General features: G+C 42.2%; 1 protein-coding gene across 1 annotated transcript in view; it reads right to left on the reverse strand.

Moving 5' to 3' along the window:
• Positions 1–22079, reverse strand: part of LOC133136142 (immunoglobulin lambda-1 light chain-like) — a 99102-nt gene extending 77023 nt beyond the window's left edge. Inside the window, exons 1-2 of the mRNA XM_061253397.1 lie at positions 21911–22079; positions 21508–21795 (exon numbers count right to left, since the gene is read on the reverse strand). Of these exons, the coding sequence (XP_061109381.1) occupies positions 21508–21795; positions 21911–21953 (331 nt within the window). The 5' untranslated portion in view covers positions 21954–22079. The remainder of the gene's footprint in view (positions 1–21507; positions 21796–21910) is intronic.
• Positions 22080–22388: the final 309 nt, after the last annotated feature.

The following is a 22388-nucleotide window of genomic DNA, read 5'->3' on the forward strand; positions in this document are numbered from 1 at the left end:
AAGAAGACTGTGGAAAACAAATAATACCATTACTCAGATATATTGTAATTTTCCAACATGTGGAAAATATTTTACTTTATTTATGATTCAATGGAATTGACCAAAATTCACATTATTCAATTATACATTTCTTTAAAAAAAAAAAAAGCTTTCACAATTACTGGCACCCCTGTTTTTCGTACTAGGTGTGCCTACCCTGGCAAGGAGCCTATTTCAATAATGTTTAATAAGGTTGGAGAACAGTACGCCCATAACACACTGCAGAACGCCTCCACAGGGCTCTCGCCATTCGAGGTGCAGTTTGGGTACCCTCCCTCACTGTTCCCTGAACTGGAGAGAGGGGGCGAGGTGCCCTCTGCTGAGGCCTTTGTTCGGAGGTGCCAGGCCACCTGGAAGAAGGTGCGGGTTGCCCTCCTAAGGGCCACGGCCAATCAGAAGAGGCTGGCCGACAGGCGTCGTCGGTATATCGATATGTCGATATGTGGGACCATAGAATCAACCCTGTTCCGGTGCGCCTCCAGCTGCCCCGTGCACTAAGCCGGTAACGCACAGGTAGACTCTGCCACTGAGAGTCAGGTATCGTGCGAGTGTGTGGTCTCTAGTCTCTATAACTCGAGATAAATTCAGAGAAGGTAAGGAAGGTGTTCAGCTGGTGTTTCTTTCGCTGACATCTTCCTCAAGGGTTTTGTTTTTTTTGGGCTCGTGTGAGCCGGTGCTTGGAGGACGTTGTCCTCCGGTATGTATTTTGGTTTGTGTTTTGGTCCCGAGCTGCGACTCGAGGTTTTATTTTCTTGCCTAGTTTATCGCTAGGTTGTATTTTTATTTTCTCTCCTCAGTCTGTGACCGCCGGTGCATAATTGTTTGGCACTGCTTTTGGTTGGGTCATTCGCCCTGTTTTTTAAAGGGTACTTTTATTTTCGCTTAGCCGTTTTTGGCTTCTTTTCGGTTTCCTTAAAAAATAATCAAACAAAGGAGAAAGTCCTTTTAGTGTCTGCGTATCCCTCATTTCCTGTTACCCCGGGATATTTAGTGACGAGCACGCCCGCGTGTTCGTTTAGGAGGGTTTCACCCTCGGTCGGTGAAACCCTTCATCACATCAAGGTGAAGGCTAAATAAATGATTGTGGCAACAGTCTGGCAAAGCATATGCTGGGCACATGCAGTGGTATCCTTAAATAATTAAGGATGAAATTAATTAATCAACAAAGCTATGCATTTTTTGATAGGAGATTATAGATGTGCCTGGGACATAGATGTATTGCTTTCTCAGTTTTGATAAATTGCATAATAATGCAATTCGAATGGATAAAATGTCCATTGTTTACTTAGAATGTCTCTGGAGGAATTATCATTGTGGTCTGTTTTGCCACTGCATACTTCTACAGAAGTACTTGTACATATGGATGCTATTACATATGTTTTGTTAGGCTCTCTGGAACAAGAAAAGCCCACATACAAACTTCTCTGAACAGGTGTGATACCCATCCATGAGCATACAGTATAACTTCAGTTGAGCCTAGAACCGGCGAGTGGTATGGTATTGAAGTAATGACTGAAAGAATCTTACCTAACGATATTACGTTTCCAATGGCGTATAGCTTGTTTGTTATCTTTTTGCCTGTGTAACGAAACACTAGCATTTTCAATATTCCCTAAGACTGTTACACTTTTGCAAAAAGTGTTCTTGAGATTTCATGGCCAAAACGGTTGAAGTTTTTGCAAGACATCTGAGAGGCCTACAGTGCATCTAAATAGCAGACAACCTTTGGAGGAACTCCAAGGAATCTCATCTCTCTAGTGTTGAAGTTTGATCAAAATGCTCTTATTGAAAACCAGGAATGTTTAGAATAATGATGAAGTTTGATTTAAATGCTTTTATTAAAACTGTGAAATAGTTAGAATTGAGAATAAGTGAATAAGTCAGTAATTAGAACTGTGTGTCTGTTCAAACACATTGAGCTGCAAAGTACAGAGTTTGTTTAATGAAAGTGCAGAGAACACTTAATCAGGTGTTTTGCAAACCATGCCATTGGATACAACCTGTTTTGAGTGATGCAGGTCAAACAATGTGGGTCTTTGCAGAGAAATATTTTGAGTTAGTGATCACCAGTCAATTTGCCTGTGTCATTATAGAGGCGAAAGGTTAAGACAGCTCAGCTTTCATAGAGGCACTGCTGAGGGCTGATGGGACACGGTGTTTTTCCCTGAATAGGACCAGTGCGCAGAACTAAAATACAGGTAAACAGTCACCTTTTTTATAAAAGTCTGTGAGGGCGTTACCCGTGGTCCATCGGCTTTTGGCAGTGCCTGTGAAGGAGTGACGGATACCTGTGGGTGAGTTGTGGCTTTTGAAAAGGAGTGATGTTGAAAAGCATGAATGTAGTGATGATAGGAAATGAGCCTTATAGCTAACCAAAACTGGTGAGAAGTCGTATTGGGTATACTGACGGTCGGTGCAGTGCACACATGTGGGCGTACAGACTGTCCATACTGACTCGAGAAACATGGAATTTTTATGTGGAACAGGAATTTAAAGGCAAAAGACTCCTTTTAGAGGAGCCGTAAATCACCGTGCAGAGGATTGTACATATCACTTCCTATCCCTGAGAAGACCTCAGCACAACCCAGATAAGGGGCAAGGCATGGCTGCTGCATGGGTACAGGCCGCAAACGAGAGGCTTTGACGGTATTTTGTAAAGTACTTGCTTTTACAAGCTACTATAGCTCTATGTCTTGTGTGTGTAATTTTTATATATTTTTTCTATTATTTTAAGGTTTGAGAATCCTTTGAAAATATATGCGTGATTACTGCTGGGTGTTTTAAATATTGTGAATTTCCCAAGGGAGAGAACAAATTGATTGGTTGTTCTCAAATATAATAATAATTATATTTATATAATAAATAATAATAATAAATATTGTGGATTTCCAAGGGGGAGAACAAATTGGTTGTTCTCATACATAATAAAAATAATATATATAATAAAAATGATAAAGAAATATTGTGAATTTTCCAAGAGCTAGAACAAAGTGGTTGTTCTCATATATAATTAAAATATATAATTAGAAGAAATTGGAAAACATTCCATGAACATTTATTTTTATTTTATTTTATTTTTATTTTCTTTCCCCTTTTTCTGTTCCTTTATTCAGTTTTTGGGGAAATGCAAATGCAACGAAGAAAGGTTGATCTTGTGATGTTGACGGACTGCTCAGAAACATTAGATAATGTTGATTGATGTGTTGATTGAGAAAGAAAAGAGCCCAGGCTGGGGGAAGAAAAATGAGATTAAAATATGGCAAAAGTTGTCCTTAGTCAGTAAGTGCATCATTCTGACCAGGTGTTTAGTATCGCTGCGGGTTTTCCTCTAGACGCGGTAACGTTGATTTTTAAATTGCTCATTTGAACAGCAAGGGTTAGGGCTTGAGCCAGGTTGTTTGTCTATTACCTGTTAATCACTTCTACTGGTTGCATACCTGTAGAGTGATTGAACATTTGTCTTAAATAACTTAAATAGCTGTGGAATTTATCAGTAGATTAGCTTTGATTTGGTATTGCTTGTGAGCAATTGTAGGCCATTTAAATAGGCGTGTCAGAGCGACGCTAGCGTCGCTCCGTCCCCGTTTGTGATGTTATGTTTCACCCCATCCCAGTCTGCTCTCTCCCTCGAAGATCCCCCCTGCGACGTGGGCCTCCACGGCGTCGGAACCCCTCAAACCTCAGCTATCCCCCGCTGACCCCCTGTGAGGACTTTGCTGTCACAGGGGGACTATGGAACTGCCAGTCTGCCACTCGGAAGGCTGACTTCATCCCTGCGTATGCCTCCCTCCAGTCCCTACGATTCCTTGCCCTCACGGAGACCTGGATCACACCTGACAACACCGCCACTCCCGCTGCCCTCTCATCCTCCTTCTCCTTCTCGCACACTCCCCGGCCTTCCGGCCGTGGCGGTGGTACTGGTCTTTTAATTTCCCCCTCGTGGAAATTCTCTGTTCTCCCCCTCTCTGACCTGTCCATATCCACTTTTGAATTCCATTCTGTTGCAGTATCCTACCCTACTAACCTTTTCATTGCAGTTATCTACCGTCCTCCAGGGCCCCTGGGAAACTTCCTTGATGAGCTAGACACCCTTCTCAGCTCCTTCCCTGAGGATGGCACCCCGCTGATTCTCCTTGGAGACTTCAACATCCACCTAGAAGCCTCTCAGTCTGCTGCCTTCCTACCGCTAATCCACTCCTTCGGCCTCTCCCTGCAACACTCTCCTCCAACCCACAAGGCGGGCAATGTCCTAGACCTTGTCTTTGTGAGGAACTGCTCATGCTCCGATTTCACGGTTACCCCTCTGCATACATCTGATCACCACTTCATCTCATTCTCCCTCCCTCTTCCTCCCCATCCTCCTCCCACCCACACTTCCTCAGCCCGCCGTAACCTCCGCTCCCTCTCACCCTCTTCCTTTGCCAGCACCGTCACCGCCTCACTCCCCCCTCTCGAATCCTTCTCCAAACTCCCCGCTGACTCTGCATCTGCCACCCTCCTTTCATCTCTCTCCTCCACCTTTGACTCTCTCTGTCCCCCTGTCTCAAAGCCACCTCGCACATCCCCTCCCAGTCCTTGGATATCTGACACCCTCCGTACCTCCAGGGCCAGCCTCCGCGCAGCGGAGAGGAAGTGGGGGAAATCCAGAGACGCTTCAGACCTCACAACTTACCAGTCTCTCCTGGCGGCATTCTCTTCCGATGTCACTGCCGCCAAAGCAAAATACTATCAAACACAAATTCAGAACTCCGCTTCTAACCCCCGGAAACTATTCTCCATTTTCTCCTCTCCTCAATGCACCGCCTCCTCCTCCTCAGTCCTCCTTCGCTGCTGATGACTTTGCTGATATCTTCGATGAGAAGGTCAGTCATCCGCAGATCCTTTACAACCACCGCCCCCCTCACTGTGCCCTTCCCCCCCCCCCCTCTAGGCCCATCCCTTCCTTTTCCACTTTCTCCCCCCTTACAGACTCTGATGTTTCTCAACTCCTGCTCTGCCACCGCCCTACAACCTGTGCCCTTGACCCTATCCCCTCTTCTCTTCTCCAAACTATCACACCTGACATTCTCCCATTTGTCACCTCCCTTGTCAACTCCTCCCTGTCTTCTGGCTGTTTTCCGGCATCCTCCAAGAGGGCCCACATCACTCCGCTGCTAAAAAAGCCTACCCTGGATCCCTCCATCATCCAGAACTACCGCCCGGTATCTCTTCTTTCTTTCCTTTCTAAAACTATAGAACGAGCCGCTTCTACTCAACTTTCTTCCTTCTTTTCTAACAACAACCTGCTAGACCCCCATCAGTCTGGCTTCAGATCGGGCCACTCGACAGAGACTGCGCTCCTCTCCGTCAGTGAGTCACTCCATGCCGCACGAGCAGCCTCCCTCTCCTCTGTCCTCATTCTCCTAGATCTCTCTGCTGCCTTCGACACTGTGGATCACTCCATCCTCCTGTCTGCCCTGTCAGCAACGGGCATCTGTGGCACAGCCCTGGACTGGATTCAGTTCTACCTCTCTGGTCGCTCCTTCCAGGTTGCCTGGGCTGGTTTGGTATCGACACCTCGACCCCTCGCCACAGGAGTTCCCCAGGGCTCAGTCCTTGGCCCGCTTCTTTTTTCTCTTTACACTCGCTCCCTTGGCCCTGTGATCACTGCACATGGGCTATCCTACCACTGCTACGCGGACGATACCCAACTCTTCGTCTCGTTCCCGCCGTCTGATACGCAGGTTTCAGCCCGTATCTCTGCTTTCCTGAGGGACATCCAGAGCTGGATGGACAACCACCATCTAAAGCTCAACCCAGGTAAAACTGAAATGATATTCATCCCTGCTAATACCTCTCCCCATCTGGATCTCTCCATTTCCCTCGGGGATACCACACTCACGCCGTCACCCAGTGCAAGGAACCTCGGCGTGGTGATGGACAGCAGACTGTCCCTTTCCGAGAACATTGCGGCGGTGACCCGGTCTTGCAGGTTCTTCCTATACAACATACGGAGAATCCGCCCCTTTCTCACCCCCTACTCGACCCAGCTCCTGGTCCAAGCGATGGTTCTGTCCCGCCTGGATTACTGCAATTCCCTCTTGGCTGGCCTCCCAGCGTCCGCCATCAGACCCCTCCAACTCATCCAGAATGCAGCAGCTCGTCTGGTCTTCAACCTTCCCAAATACTCACACGTCACCCCCCTGCTTACTTCCCTCCACTGGCTGCCTGTCATGGCTCGCATCAAATTCAAAACATTGGTGCTAGCCTTCCAAGCAGTTAAAGGGTCTTCCCCAGCTTATCTGCAAAAAATCATCAGACCCTACACCCCTGCCAGACCTCTTCATTCAGCCTCCACAGGCCGCTTGGCACCTCCCCCTCTCAGAACCTCCACATCACGCTCACGACTACTGTCTGTTCTGGCTCCACGGTGGTGGAACGAACTCCCCGTTGAGGTCAGAACTATAGAATCTCTCCCCACCTTCAAGCGCAAGCTGAAGACACACCTCTTCAAGCAGCACCTCTCCCCATCCCTCCCTACCTCCCTGTGAACCTTAATTGCTGTCTCTGTGACTTGCTTTGTGTATCGGTATTTTTAGTTGGCAAGGTAAGCAGTGTTTGGATAGTTAACTTTGGTCACTTTTGCTTTTTTGTTTGTTCAAAAAAAAAAAAAAAAAAAAAAAAATGGCCCTTGTCCTTATCTTTGTTGTACAGGTAGCAGTTGAAATTGTACTTCCCTCTAGGGTCTTTCAGCGAACTTATCTCTGGTTATAGGTATGCACTTTGCTGTACGTCGCTCTGGATAAGAGCGTCTGCCAAATGCCAATAATGTAATATGTACTGACAACATTTTAATCTGTTGCAGAAGCATCAGGACAGGCTTGGCAGAAGGACTGAAGCTACCAGGAAGAAGCAGAGAGGGGTGCCCTGGAAGGAGGAGCTTCCCAGTGATGCAGAACCAAGCTGCTTGATGGTGAGTCAAGTAAATCAATCTGACACTTCCAATACAGATGGATAGAGACCTGCAGGTGGAAGGATGACTCAGTGTGAAGGCCAGCTGAGCACCTCCAGTCCTCCCCACCAGTGGGACACCAGCAGCCCTTCCAGAATTCAACACCCCTCCTTGCAAAGCGCCTGTTCATTACAGAGTGATGACCTACTCAACAGCCAGCTGTTTGGAGGAGGATCCATGGCCCATCAGGAGCCTTGCCAGAAGCAAGAGCGCCCCCTAAATGCCGGAACTGGAAAAGAGACTTTTATCCTATTGTACCAGACCCATCAACATTACTCACCAAAATCCAACCTTCAACAACCCATTACACTGTCATAGACTTGTGCTCATCATTTTTCTCCATCACCGTACATGAACAATCCCAAGCCCTTTTTGCCTTCACCTACAGAGGGCAGCAATACACGTATTCCAGGCTGCCACAAGGATACGTGCAATCACCAAGTGTGTTCAACTGAATTGTCCAACAAGATCTCTCTGATTTCGCTCAGTCCAATGGGAGTACACTCATTCAGTATGTAGATGATCTCCTACTCTGCAGCCCATCCAAAGAAGCATGCAAGCAAGACAGCAGAGCACTCCTTGCATGTGTCACACACTGTGGACTCCATGCTGTCCAGAGAAAAATTTGCCCTGACCCACCAAAGAGTTTCTGGCTACAAGGTTTTGTTGGCCCAACCATACATCACCATCACTCGCTGGTTGTCAAACCAGCCATTCTCATGACCACTCCCCTCGATGGAGAACCAGACAACTGCAAAGCCACAGTTGAAGAGGACTCAAGCGCTAGACCTGATCCATTTACAAACCTCCTCAGTACCCCAGACATGACTTTGTTCATCATTTATTTACCCCGACATCAAAATAGGAAATCAGGATTTGCCATTGTCACTCAACACTCACCTTTCACTTATCACACTGTAATGGAATCAGCGCTAGCTTCAGGAACTGCCCAGCAGGCAGAGATAGTAGCACTGGCTAGAGCCAGTTGGCAGAAGGGAAGTCCATCTATAGTGACTCTGCCTATGCTTGTGGGGTGGTACATTCTTGGGGGGCCACTTGGGCGTGTCGTGGGTTTTTAACAGCAACTGGTACATGAAAAAAAAGAAAAAAAAAGAAAGAGATCTGCCTTACTCAAGGCAATAAAACTACCATCAAAGCTAGCCATGATCAAAAAAACAAAACAAGAAAAAAAAAAACAAGACCCTGCTTCCCAGGGCAACGCGCACGCTGATGCTGCAGCTAAAAGAGCTGCTGACCTACCATCTTGGCCTGCTAATCAGGCCCTTGTAATTGAAATACAGGAATTTACTTTGCCAGAACTTCTGGAGGTACAGTAGTCTGCCTCCACAACTGAGCAAGAACTCTGGAAATTCAGAGGTTGCTCTAAAGATCCTGTCACTGACATGGCGCCACAGCTACACGGGCAAAGTTGTTGCCCCAAACTCCCTGTTGCAACTCCTATGCAGATTGGCTCACGGTGTGTGCCGCTCTGCAAGGGGAGAGATTATCCGGAACATTAAAACATTTTTGTTTTTCTCCAAATTTAACCGAAGAAGTTATCAATTGATTTCACACTGTTAAATTTGCAAAGAAAACGATGTGCACAAAGGGATTATCCACCCAACCAGGAAGCATGGCCCCTGTCCAAGGCCCATTCACCATCTAGTGATGGAGTACATAGATACCATCCACAGTCTGCCGCCATAGTTGAGAGATGCAACGGCATTCTCAAAAAATTTTTTATATATAATAATAATAATCAAAGCATGCAAAGAGAGAGGAATATCATGGATCAAATGCCTACTCCTAGCTCTCATGGCCATGTCATTATCATGGCCAGTGTTCTTAACACACCTGACACTCCATGAAATGATTACGGGGAGGGTAATGAATGTTCCAGCAACCAGGCCCATGATGGGAGAAGTAAGTTTGGAGGTGTTAGAATCAGAACTTGGGGGGTATTTGAAAAACTTAAATTGAGTTGTCAGTGTCGTTTATTCCCAGAACAAAAAGGCCAAAGCACCATCACCAAAAGCAGAGGAAGGGGAACAGCTGAAAGAAATCCCCGGCGACTGGGTCTATGTGAAGAAATTGGAAAGTGGAAACACCCCAGACAAGTGGGACCCTATCAGGTGATATTTTCCACACCCACAGCAGCGCAGAAATCACACCATGGATACACCTAGCCCATTGCCGAAAAACCCCAGACCCCACTGACCACGATCAGAACTCCACCCCCTAGACCCTGTAAAAGGGTTTTAAAATGGGCTTTTGGGATAGGACATCTTGGATTACTTACACTAATATTCTTTGCCTTTGTTAGGGAAAATGCCCTCTTTAACATTTCACAGGTGAGCATCGTCTGATGAAACAGATCCACAGTAAAACAACGATAGCTATACTTGAGTTTAACTTTCGTATTTATTTGCTAAGAAATAACACAAAATGAGAGCTTACCTGCTTTCTGATTTGAATCAGACATAGACCCTTGAGCAAGGCCCTTAACCCTACATTGCTCCAGGGGAGGATTGTCCCCTGCTTCGTCTAATCAACTGTACGTCGCTCTGGATAGGAGCGTCTTCCAAATGGCATTAATGTAATGTAATGTAACATGAAGCTGGCTACTAACTTTTATCAGAATTTTGTCTTCTGATTACCCCTTGTTTTTAGTTTTTTTTTATTCCTGATTTTTTTCCCTTTTTAGCCAATTATACCCCGTCTGATTCAATTAGAGCTTGTATTAGATACACCGCCCACAACCTGTCCCTCGGTGGCCCGAAGGAGAACAACACGCCTTCTTCAAGTCGTCTCGTCTCATGCCCGTGACAGTGACCGTGATTCCGAGGCGCCCGAGGTGCCTATTGTGCAGCAATCTACTAACCCTGCCAAGTCCCTCCCTCTGGAGCAGCAAGCCAATTATGCTGCTCCACATGAGCCAGCCAAACTTGGCCTTTGGCACGACCGGGAATCGAACCCCGGTGTGCAACTGCAGTCAACTGCAACCGCAAGTCTGCTGCATCTTAGCCTGTTGCACCACCATGGCCCCATGATTACCCCTTGTTGACCTTGCTGTAAGACCGGAATGTGCTAGCTACCCCCTCCTACGAGAAGCAGAGACATTAAGGTCAAAGGTTGTCTGTCTGCTGAGAGCAAGAGAGAATGACTCATAGTAAGCACTTAATTCAGAAAGTGGGCTAATAGTAAGGATTAAAAGGATTAAAAATAATCATGTCATTGTCTTGTTAACACACATTGTCAATTAAGAATCAATTAAGGAAATGACCCTTACATTTGGAGGCTCCAGCGAGAGACAACACACAACCAGGTATGCTGACACCAGGGAAATGGAACCATTGGTCCTTACAATGCCTTTTAGAATGGCCACTCTGTACTACCAAGCCACCAATCCCCTGTAAAAACTATTGCCCAAATATGACCCAGAACCATGGGTCTGCTTCAAAGGTAGTTTCGATATGGGAACAACTACTCATTGTAATTTAGCCTGCCCAAATGCCACCCAAATGCAGGAAATGACCAACACTAATTTAACTAAAGGGACTGCAATCGTAATAGACATGTAATGGCAGTGTGGGGAAAATGCTTGGAATGGGGGGGAATATGTGCCCCTGTCACACCAGTACAGTCAGTTTTCATAGTTCAAGCAAAAGCCAGAGGATCTAGGGAAACAAAATAAGGAAGACAAACCAATCAGGGAAGATCACATTCGACTTCCCACACGTGCATTTTCTGGGTTCGTGTGTATTCGAGTAGGCTGGGTAAGATTATTGACTTTATAATTCTCTTCTCAATTTTTGTATTAATTAACTGTTGAATTCTAAGATAATGACCTACCTGCCTGTTAAGAAATTCTTACTTTTAACTTGCGTGATCTCCATGGCTCTAATTCATTTTATACCTTTTTCAGCAATAGGGCTAATCCTGGGAGCAAATATTGAGTAATGGTGGCATATAAGGGAGAGACAAGTGGAAGCACTCCGAGCGTCACACACGATTAAAACCAAATTCTAAATTCCCGTTTAAAATGGAATCAGATAATGAAGGTAAATTCATTGGCCCTATTGCGGAGATTCCAGGTCAGCCCAGACCAGTAGAGAACGGAAGGGAGGGTGGTACTATTGTCTTTGTAATGTAGTTTATTTATTGACTGATCTAGTCTCTGTGCATAGCGGTCACTAATATTTAACCCAATTAACATTCTTTCAGCAACACCAGAAGGACAAGCATGCCGATACCTTTGCCCGTGCTGAATTCCGTCTTCGGGTTAGCATGGGGTTTTACAGTATGAGATATGCATAATGCAGTGGCAGGGTTAGTGTGGGGTTTTTTCAGTATTAGATATGCATAACGCCGTGGCAGGGTTAGCGTGGGGTTTTACAGTATTAGATATACATAACGCAGTGGCAGGGTTAGTGTAGGGTTTTACAGTATTAGACTTGCATAACGCAGTGGCAGGAGGAGTGTGGGGTTTTACAGTATTAGATATGCATAACGCAGTGGCAGGGTTAGCGTGGGGTTTTACAGTATTAGATATGCGTAATGCAGTGGCAGGGTTAGCGTGGGGTTTTACAGAATTAGATATGCATAACGCAGTGGCAGGGTTAGTGTGGGGTTTTACAGTATTAGATATTCATAACGCAGTGGCAGGATTAGTGTGGGGTTTTACAGTATTAGATATGCATAACGCAGTGGCAGGGTTAGCGTGGGGTTTTACAGTATTAGGGGGGCGGCACGGATGGTGCAGTGGGTAGCACTGCTGCCTCACAGCAAGGAGGTCCTGGGTTCGAATCCCTGTCGGCCGGGCCTCTCTGTGTGGAGTTTGCATGTTCTCCCCGTGTTCGTATGGGTTTCCTCCGGGTACTCCGGTTTCCTCCCACAGTCTAAAGACATGCAGGTTAGGCTGATTGGAGAGTCTAAATTGCCCATAGGTATGAGTGTGTGAGTGAATGGTGTGTGTGCCCTGCGATGGACTGGCGACCTGTCCAGGGTGTATTCCTGCCTTTCGCCCAATGTATGCTGGGATAGGCTCCAGCCCCCCTGCGACCCTGTTCAGGATAAGCGGGTTAAGATAATGGATGGATGGATGGAGTGGCAGGGTGAGTGTGGGGTTTTACAGTATTAGATATTCATAATGCAGTGGCAGGGTTAGTGTGGGGTTTTACAGTATTAGATATGCATAACGCAGTGGCAGGGTTAGCATGGGGTTTTACAGTATTAGATATGCATAACGCAGTGGCAGGGTTAGTGTGGGGTTTTACAGTATTAGATATTCATAACGCAGTGGCAGGAGGAGTGTGGGGTTTTACAGTATTAGATATGCATAACGCAGTGGCAGGGTTAGCGTGGGGTTTTACAGTATTAGGGGGGCGGCACGGATGGTGCAGTGGGTAGCACTGCTGCCTCACAGCATGGAGGTCCTGGGTTCGAATCCCTGTTGGCCGGGCCTCTCTGTGTGGAGTTTGCATGTTCTCCCCGTGTTCGTATGGGTTTCCTCCGGGTACTCCGGTTTCCTCCCACAGTCTAAAGACATGCAGGTTAGGCTGATTGGAGAGACTAAATTGCCCATAGGTATGAGTGTGTGAGTGAATGGTGTGTGTGCCCTGCGATGGACTGGCAACCTGTCCAGGGTGTATTCCTGCCTTTCGCCCAATGTATGCTGGGATAGGCTCCAGCCCCCCTGCGACCCTGTTCAGGATAAGCGGGTTAAGATAATGGATGGATGGATGGAGTGGCAGGGTTAGTGTGGGGTTTTACAGTATTAGATATTCATAACACAGTGGCAGGGTTAGTGTGGGGTTTTACAGTATTAGATATGCATAACGCAGTGGCAGGGTTAGCATGGGGTTTTACAGTATTAGATATTCATAACGCAGTGGCAGGAGGAGTGTGGGGTTTTACAGTATTAGATATGCATAACGCAGTGGCAGGAGGAGTGTGTGATCACAGGAGACTCCGGTTGCACCTACATCCCCCAGAATAGTGCTGATAATGGGACCCTAGATAAGCTCAAAGAAATTTGAGACAGCAAAGGGATCTGAGATCAATACACTGGACATAGACTGGAATCCCTCCCTGGTTTGGTAGCGTAGGCCCCTGGTTAGGGAATTTAATAGCACCAGTCTTAGTGATACTCACAATTTTATTTTGCATAATGCCTTGTTTGCTGTTTGAAGAACATGTTCCACAGGATGTTTCAAAACAATCTCATAATGTTACAGCAGACACATATCCGCCAGGCTCAAAGAAACCCGGACAGTCCTAGGAAAATTAATCTTGATTCTTGTGATGACAGACATTATTAATAATTCTATATATCACTAAATAATCTGTAGCCTCAAATAAAATAATAATATAATAATGCTGTAATTATCGATAACTCTGATCCTGAAAATCCAAGTGAATGTGACGATGATGAAAGGCACTGCTTCAATTATGATTATGAGTAAGTATTGTCATAAAACACAAAACCACACAAACATGTAAGATGCAGCACATAGAGACAAAGATGAAGACTTACGGACGATGATGACTAAAACACAGGATGGGAAACAACCTCCTGACATTTGAAGGCCTTTGATAGATTAGATGCACTGACATAGAGGTAACAATAAATAAATAGGCCTGATTGCGACGGCTGAGTGATATGCTAGTAACCTCTAGTAAAATCACGGGAAAAGAACTGATGTCATGCTTATTTAAAAATTATGATTGATATGTAAGATTGTTACTGTAATTGATGGATGAAATTATGAATTTAGTTGTTAGATTAAATGATTGATGTTATTGATGGTTAAAATGATTGATGTTATCGATAGCTAATGAATTTGGGGATGATAAAATAATTAATAAAAGAGTGATAACGTTAAAGTTAACTCTCAAGAATATGAGACCGAGTGGTCTCAAAGGGGGGAATGTTGAAGTTTGATCAAAATGCTCTTATTGAAAACCAGGAATGTTTAGAATAATGATGAAGTTTGATTTAAATGCTTTTATTAAAACTGTGAAATGGTTAGAATTGAGAATAAGTGAATAAGTCAGTAATTAGAACGGTGTGTCTGTTCAAACACATTGAGCTTGTTTAATGAAAGTGCAGAGAACACTTAATCAGGTGTTTTGCAAACCATGCCATTGGATACGACCTGTTTTGACTAAGTGATGCAGGTCAAGCAATGTGGGTCTTTGGAGAGAAATGTTTTGAGTTTGTGATCACCAGTCAATTTGCCTGCGTCATTATAGAGGCAAAAGGTTAAGACAGCTCAGCTTTCATAGAGTGACAGAAAATATTAAGGCGGGTTAAGGGAGACAATGTGATATTATATGTCAAATGATTGGTTAGCTATAATGTATAAAGACTAGGATACTTCCTACTGTTACTTTGGAATACTCTGGTCTCTGGAAGCTTCTTGCACGGAGCACACAGATTCCCCAGATTAATCTGTTTTATTTTAAACTAAAGATTTGTAATGAGCAACTTTTGACTCTGAATATTTCTTCAACATCATTGCTGCCAATACAACTTCACCCACATAAATGGGACGAGGAGGTAAAGCGACAAAAAATATTTCCTCAACACTAGCCTCTTGAATATTCTCAGGTGAATATTTCTGAGGAAGTCAGTGAAAACACCTTTGGCTCCACAATAGAGGGCATTTTCATTGTTGTCACCAAATTTTTTTTAAAATCAGTGATACATCTAAATACATTCTCAAAATATTGTATTATTATTCAGTATGCTTATATACCTGCTTTTGCTCAATAATAAATAGGGAGAGGTTGGGGGAGGATTACAGGCCGGGGGGAAGTGCAAACAGTTTTTCTGAATTGTATTCTTTATTATTCTTTAGTAAGCAAAATACAGCATTTTACACATAATAAGACCTATAATATAATTTAGTTTCCATGTGTCCCTTTTGAGTCTCCAAATATCCATTCTAGAAAATTTAGCTTTGAAAAAACAAAATTTTGGGTGATATTGTCATCAAATCTCCCACTTCCACTGTGTTGGAACTGCTGTAACTTTGACTGAGTAATTCTGAATTAAATGTTATTTTGGGTATGTCATTTCCAAGCTTTTTAAGGAAATGCCTGCCGACTCCAGGTATATCTGTAAGGGAAGTTTTGGTGTTACGCTCCGCTTAAGATCATCACAGTGGGCTGAGTAGTAAGCGCAGTAATATAATGCAGAGTCTTCCGCAGTCACTTGTGATATGGTGAGACTACTTTTAACTCCCTTCAAACTTGCTGAAAATCTTCGGAACGAATCGGTCCCAGTGCTTGTTCCAGCTGATATGTGCAAAATGCGCGTACAAGTGTCCGTTTTGCATTGGTACCAGTGGATGTATGTGTTAAGATTTTTATCCAACACACATTCAACTATTGCGGTCCTTTTCCGCTTAACCAACACCCACGGCTTGGGGTAAGTAATCTGCGCCAAAGTACAACCTGAAATAGAAGAAAAACGATACAATTTACATTTATTTCATCCATGTCTCAAAAACGTCCATGAAATAGCTATCCATGTGTTATATTAACAAACATTTTACACGCACATATTAGTATTATTATTATTCTTTTTTATTATTATTATTATTATTATTATTATTATTATTATTATTATTATTATTATAAAGTTAAAGGTGAAAATCTCACCGATCACAAGGTACAACGTGCATACGTGAATGATTGCGTCGTAATACATATTGGTGCACTGCAACAAGCGTTCTTTCCACTCGCCGTTTTCTCTCACTCAGTGTCCGACAATTCTAGTTGGCTTTTGTACGCAGCATTTTAAAGGTGGAGTCCGGATCCACTCACTGACGGAGTGACGGTTACGTAGATGAATTGACAAACAGTGATAATCACAGACCAATGTGGCCAAGTTAAAATACATATTTAACATGCATAAACTCTGCTGAAGGAATTTGTAATAATATGATTACATAATTACATAATTATCTTACATAATTCTCACTATACAATGTGTATAGAAAGCTCATATGTATTTCATACAACACAGAATAGAGTGAAAGTCGTAAAGAACCCTCTCTCCCATGTTGGAGTGGTCATTCAAAATGATGGAATCTTCAGAGCTTGTAGTATATGATAGTCTTGTGGGGGTTCATTTAGTTTCTTCTATATCCAGACGTAGACATTTTATTCTGTTGCTTCATGGGAAATTGTCCATGAATTCCTGGTGGGAGTTGAGTGCAGCAAGGACAAGATAATGTGGAAATACAAAGAATTACAAATTACAAAGCAATTAGTATTTTTTCAAAAAATAAAATTTCAAACGATGCGTCCATCTGGACATGTTTCAATGGCTTAGACCAATAATTAATACTGTTATGCTCATTTTCCTGTAGTGATCAGAGATTTCATGTGATCAGAATGAGGCTTCATGAGAGGAAGATTTTGGCTTGTTTTTTTGTTTTGTTTGTTTGTTTTTTCAAATGCCTGAACCCACTGAATATTCAATATTCAATATAAAAATAGTCAATGTAAAAACATGTATCTATAGCTACCTATTTTTGTGCTCCATGACAAAATATGTTTTAGTAGCATTTTTTACAATGCAACAATGGCCAATAATGCTGAAAATTTTTATTTGCCTGGAGTGTTTGCACAAAGTATAAAACCAGGGTTACCAATAATTGTGAAACCTGTCATTTGGGGAAATATATCTGCGATAATTATGATAAACATTTCTAAAATTTGGCGGCACAGATGGTGCAGGGGTTTGCATTGCCACCTCACAGCAAGGAGGTCCTGGATTCAAATCCCCGTCGGCCAGGGCCTCTCTGTGTGGAGTTTGCATGTTTGCGTTGGTTTCGTCCGGGTTCTCCGGTTTCCTCCCACAGTCCAAAGACATGGAAGTTAGGCTGATTGGAGAGTCTAAATTGCCCATAGGTATGAGTGTGCAAGTGAATGGTGTGTGTGCCCTGCGATGGACTGGTGACCTGTCCAGGGTGTTTTCCTGCCTTTCGCCCAATGTATGCTGGGATAGGCTCCAGCCCCCCTTCAACCCTGTACAGGATAATCGGGTTAGGATAATGAATGAATGAATGAATACATTTCTAAAATTCTGGTGCTGAATTGCCACCTAGGTTGGTAGTGGCACAATCTTTGATACACATGATCTACTGCAATTTGTACATTTGCAAAATTCCAATAGAGGCTGGATTTAAAGTGTGGTGAAATATATATTGCACAATTTATATGTATTCATATTCAATCATCTTTAAGAATCTTGGCCTGAGGGGAAGTGCTTCTCAAGATTGTCGAAGGGAAGCTTACTGAGAGCACCAGCCACATTTAATACAATTTGTCCTTATGGGGCTTATTACTATTTTGCTAAAAGCACCCCCTATGGGCCATATTGCACTATATGACAGCATGCCTATCCATGCTCATCCACAGTGTTGGTTTCTATCATTGCAGTCAACCTAAATTTGGGGTGAAAGTTGACAATTGGGCATGCTCAGCCATTTTGGCTTATTTAGTTTGTTCTGTGGTCATCTTTGGTTATATTAAATATATGTGTGCAGGGGCATGCTGTAGAAACATCGCAGAAACATTGTAGAAGTAGCCTACAAAAGTTTGCTTTAAAAAAAAAGTATATTCATTAGTGTTCCATGAGCAAATTTGTTCAGGAGGTGGTACTTAGTCAGGTCCGGAATTATTCACACCCTTGATGAAAATGAACAAAAAAGACTGTGGAAAACAAATAATACCATTACTCAGATATATTGTAATTTTCCAACATGTGGAAAATATTTTACTTTATTAATGATTCAATGGAATCGACCAAAATTACACATTTTTCAAATTATACATTTCTTTCCAAAAAAAACGGTTTCACAATTACTGGCACCCCTGTTTTTAGTACTTGGTGAGCCTACCCTGGCAAGGAGCCTAATTCTATAATGTTTAATAAGGTTGGAGAACATATTTGCAGGGATCTTGGACAATTCCTCCACGCAGAACCTTTCAAGATCCTTCATATCCTTAGGTTTGCGCTTATGGACTGCCCTCTTCAATTCAGACCACATGTTTTCGATAGGGTTTAAGTCCGGAGACTGAGATGGCCATTGCAAAACAGTGATTTTGTTTTCATGGAACCATTTCTGTGTTGATTGTGAAGTATGTTTGGGGTCATTATCTTGTTGGAAGGTCCACCTATGGCCAAGTCTCAGCTTCCTGGCAGAGACAACCAGGTTTATGACTAAAATGTCCTGGTATTTGGTGGAATTCATTATGCCATTGATCTTCACAAGAGCCCCTGGACCACTGGCAGCAAAACAGCCCCAAAGCATCAATGATTCACCACCATATTTGACGGTAGGTATGAGGTGCTTTTCCTGGCATGGATCCCTTTTTTCAATTTTGGTCTCATCTGACCATAACATCCTTTTCCTGTCATAGTTCCAATGACGTTTTGCAAACTCCAGACGCTTGAATTTGGTTGCTCTCAGTAAGGGCTTTCTTCATGCAACCCTACTAAAGAGCCTGTTGGTATGGAGGTGATGTCTTATTGTTGAGACTTTGTGACCCCAAGATGCAACTGAAGTCTGCAGTTCTTGAACTGTGGTCCTTGGGTTCTTCTTTGCCTCCCTCATCATCCTCCTCACTGTGCTTGGGGGCCACATACACTTGTGTCCTCTTCCTGGCAAGTTTGCAACTTATGTTTGAAACTTTTTGATTATTGCCTTAACAATGGTTAGTGGTATGTTTCACTGTTCATGTATTTTTTTTGTACCCATTACCTGACTTGTGTAGGTCAACAACCATCTGTCTCGTTTGATTTAATAGTTCTTTTACTTTCCCCATGGTGATGGATGACAAAGGGATTTTACATGTGTATTACCTCATTTTTATACCCTTGGGAAACAGAACCTGATTGAAGGCCACAATACAGTTCCTTAAGACTGAGATTAACTTAAATAAGTAGAATTATACTGCTTTACTAATTTAACTTTGCTTTTATTCAAAATAATGTTTAAGGGTGACAATAATTTTGACACCTACTTTTCTCATAAAAAATAGTATTACTGAAAGAAAAATGAGAATAATTGTATTATGATAAAAATATATAGTTTTCCCATATTTTTGGACGTAAAATATAGCTCATTATCTGTGTTGTTTATTTTATACAGCCTTTCTTGCTCATTTTTATCAAGGGTGCCAATAATTCTGGACCTGACAGTATATGTATGCAACAAGAACAACTTTTGGTAATGCTTTATTTTACAGCCCATTAAGTACCTAGTATTTACTGGATAAGTACACAGTTTCTTATGTAATTATTAGGTTACTACTTTGTACTATGTAAATATATTTTACAGCCCATTTCAAAGTACTTACCTCTGAAATCAAAGTAGTTACACAGTGTATGTAAAATAAAGCATTACCCAAGTCTGTGACAGATTCAGTTCTCAGGAGATGGAGCTGCTGTTCTAGTCTTGAGACACTTGCTCATATTTTCCCATATATCCCATTACTTTTTGAGAGTGAAGTACAAATAAAACGCTGTAGAATTATATATACTGTATATATATATAATAGAGCCTAGGCTAATATACATGTTGAGGTTGTACCAAAGTGTCATGAATAAGCACTATGATTTGACCCGACAATAAGCAATATTAATAAGTATATAATACTGACATACATATTTGGCCTAATGCGAGATTTACTCAGAATTTTCACAATTTACCTGAGTTGAGTTTAGTACCAGATCCAAACACTTTGTACAAATGTCCATCATCACACTATCAGAAAAACAAATACAATAACTGACCCAAATACTTTCACAATATTTCTCTGAAATATTTCTATCCACATTCTCTTCCACCCTAAAATACCTGTTGAATACTAATGATCAAAACAGTGAATAACAGATTAATTCATACTCTTTCCTCAGTTCACACCCAATCATGAATATAGCTACAGTATGTCAGCATGCAATGAATTATAGTTAAATGTTGCTTGTCATATGCAATATGTTACTCTTGACAAATTTTGTTACAGAACCAAAAAAATGTATGAATTCTTCCATGGTTACCCAGCACAGTTCAAACAGTGTTCAAGATATGTTATATGTTTTTTTTTATTATCAATTTGTCCATTCTGGAATTCTTCTACACTGTATAATGAATTTAATTTTGTAAGGACAATGCAATTTAACATAGTTATAGCCTAACGGTCTTTAAAAAAAAGTTAAATAGTGGCTCAGAAATTGTACTGACTAGATATTAAATAGTTGATTCAACTATTGATAATTGACCATAGTAGCTAATGTGAAAATAAAACATATCTGTTACTGTAAGCTTTGTACCAGTTCCAAAAATCTGTGCACCAAGGTCCCACTGCTGCTCATAGCATTGCCAAAACAGACATAATACAACAATGCAAGAACATAAGATATAGAAACTATTAACTTGCAGTAATGAAAGAAGGATGCTTATGTGTTCCACGCTTACCTGTGACTATGAGTTCCCACCGTGTTGAAAGCATAAACAACTCTAAAGACCGTAAGGACTCGAATCATTGCAAAGATACTGTCCTTGTTGCAATAGTTTTTAATAATTTATCTGATACCACCAGCCTTCTTCATTTCCAAAACTCACATGACTGGCCCCCGGATGACCAGTCACTTTTGTTTTGCTGGATATGACAGTTCATCCTGCAGGAGTGTCACCTGCGTCTCAGTCACTGATGAAAAGAAGAATTTAATGATATGTAACAAATCCATAGCTCTGCAAAATACTATTTCCCTCTAAAATTCTAAAATGACGTATAAAAAGGCATAACTTACTTTCAATTAGGACACACAGAACTGCTGCTCACTAGATGTTTTTTGTTTTTCGAACCATTTGTTTGTTTTGTGTGAAAATCCCAGGAGCCCAGCAGTTTCTGAGATACTGAAATCACCCTGTCTGGCACCAACAATCATTCCATGGTCAAAGTCACATTTTTCCCCTATGCTGGTGGTTGATGTGAATTTTAACTGAAGCTCCTGAACCGTATCTACAAGATTGTATGCATTGTACTGCTCTCACACAATTGGTTGATTTGATCATTAATTCATAGCTACATTAATAAGTAGGTTCCTAATAAAGTGCTCAGTGAGTGTATTCAGAAATCATACTGTATGCTTCATTTAAAAATATATATTTCAAGGGGTCAACTCTAATTTGGAAATCTAAAAGGTCATATTTTATAAACTAACCTGTAACTAAATTACGACCAGAGATATCATGGAGGGGCTTTATAGAATCAATGTGATTGTGTATGTGTATATGATATCCAGAAAATTACATGGGCAGTTGTTTTGTTTATCTAAATGTATATTTAAATGCTAAGATCAGGCAGGGTATGATTTCTTGATTCTGTTTTTTGCTTTGATGCAGGTGATGTTGACGTTTGTGTACGGCGGTTTGTGGCATCTATATCACTGTGGCTGTCCCAATAGGCACAATAGTAGATACCAGCATGTTTCTCTTCTACAGACAAAATCTTTAGATCATACTTAGAATTTTGTATGTTTTTTTTATCAATAGTATCTAATATACTGCCACTACTGGTAATGCAGAGCACTCGTTCCAAAGTTCCCCCTTCTTTTTTATGGTACCAGTGGATATAATTCCCTGAACTCAGGCCTGAGACTTTACAGGGAAATTCAACAGTGTTCTTCGTAGATGCAGATATAGATATCATCTCCTGTAGCAATGTTGTCTGTGCTTCAGCCACTGAAGTCAAGAAAAAAATGTGAAAGATAATTATTTACAGTACAGTGAAACTACAATAAAGTCTTCAGTTTAACACTTATTCAGCCACATGTCCATAAAACACATTGTCACTTACCTACAAAAAGTGAGAAAAGAATGACCCCAGAGCCCAGGAACATCTTTTCTCCAGTTGATAGCTTTGTGCACTGTGTTCACTCAGGGGTAGAGGGTGTGCTGTGTTAAGACAGTTTGTCTGGGCACAACGTGAAAGTCCTGTGATCAGTTAACCAATCACAGAGCTGTTGGCACACTGCATGCTACTTTGACTTAATCACAGATATATGTATATATATACACACACACACACACACACACACACACACACACACACACACACACACATACAAGGAGAGATAAAGACTTTTCGCTAGAGTTTGCAGCAACTATTCTGTGGTTGAGAGTTCATGTTGGAAAAGCCTGAGAGTTAAGGTGTAGGCTAAATAAATGATTGTGGCAACAGTCTGGCAAAGCATATGCTGGACACATGCAGATTGTGTTATCCTTAAATAATTAAGGATTAAATTAATAAATCAACAAAGCTATGCATCATTATA

This window comes from Conger conger, chromosome 9, assembly GCF_963514075.1.
Source record: "Conger conger chromosome 9, fConCon1.1, whole genome shotgun sequence".
Lineage (NCBI taxonomy): Eukaryota > Metazoa > Chordata > Actinopteri > Anguilliformes > Congridae > Conger > Conger conger.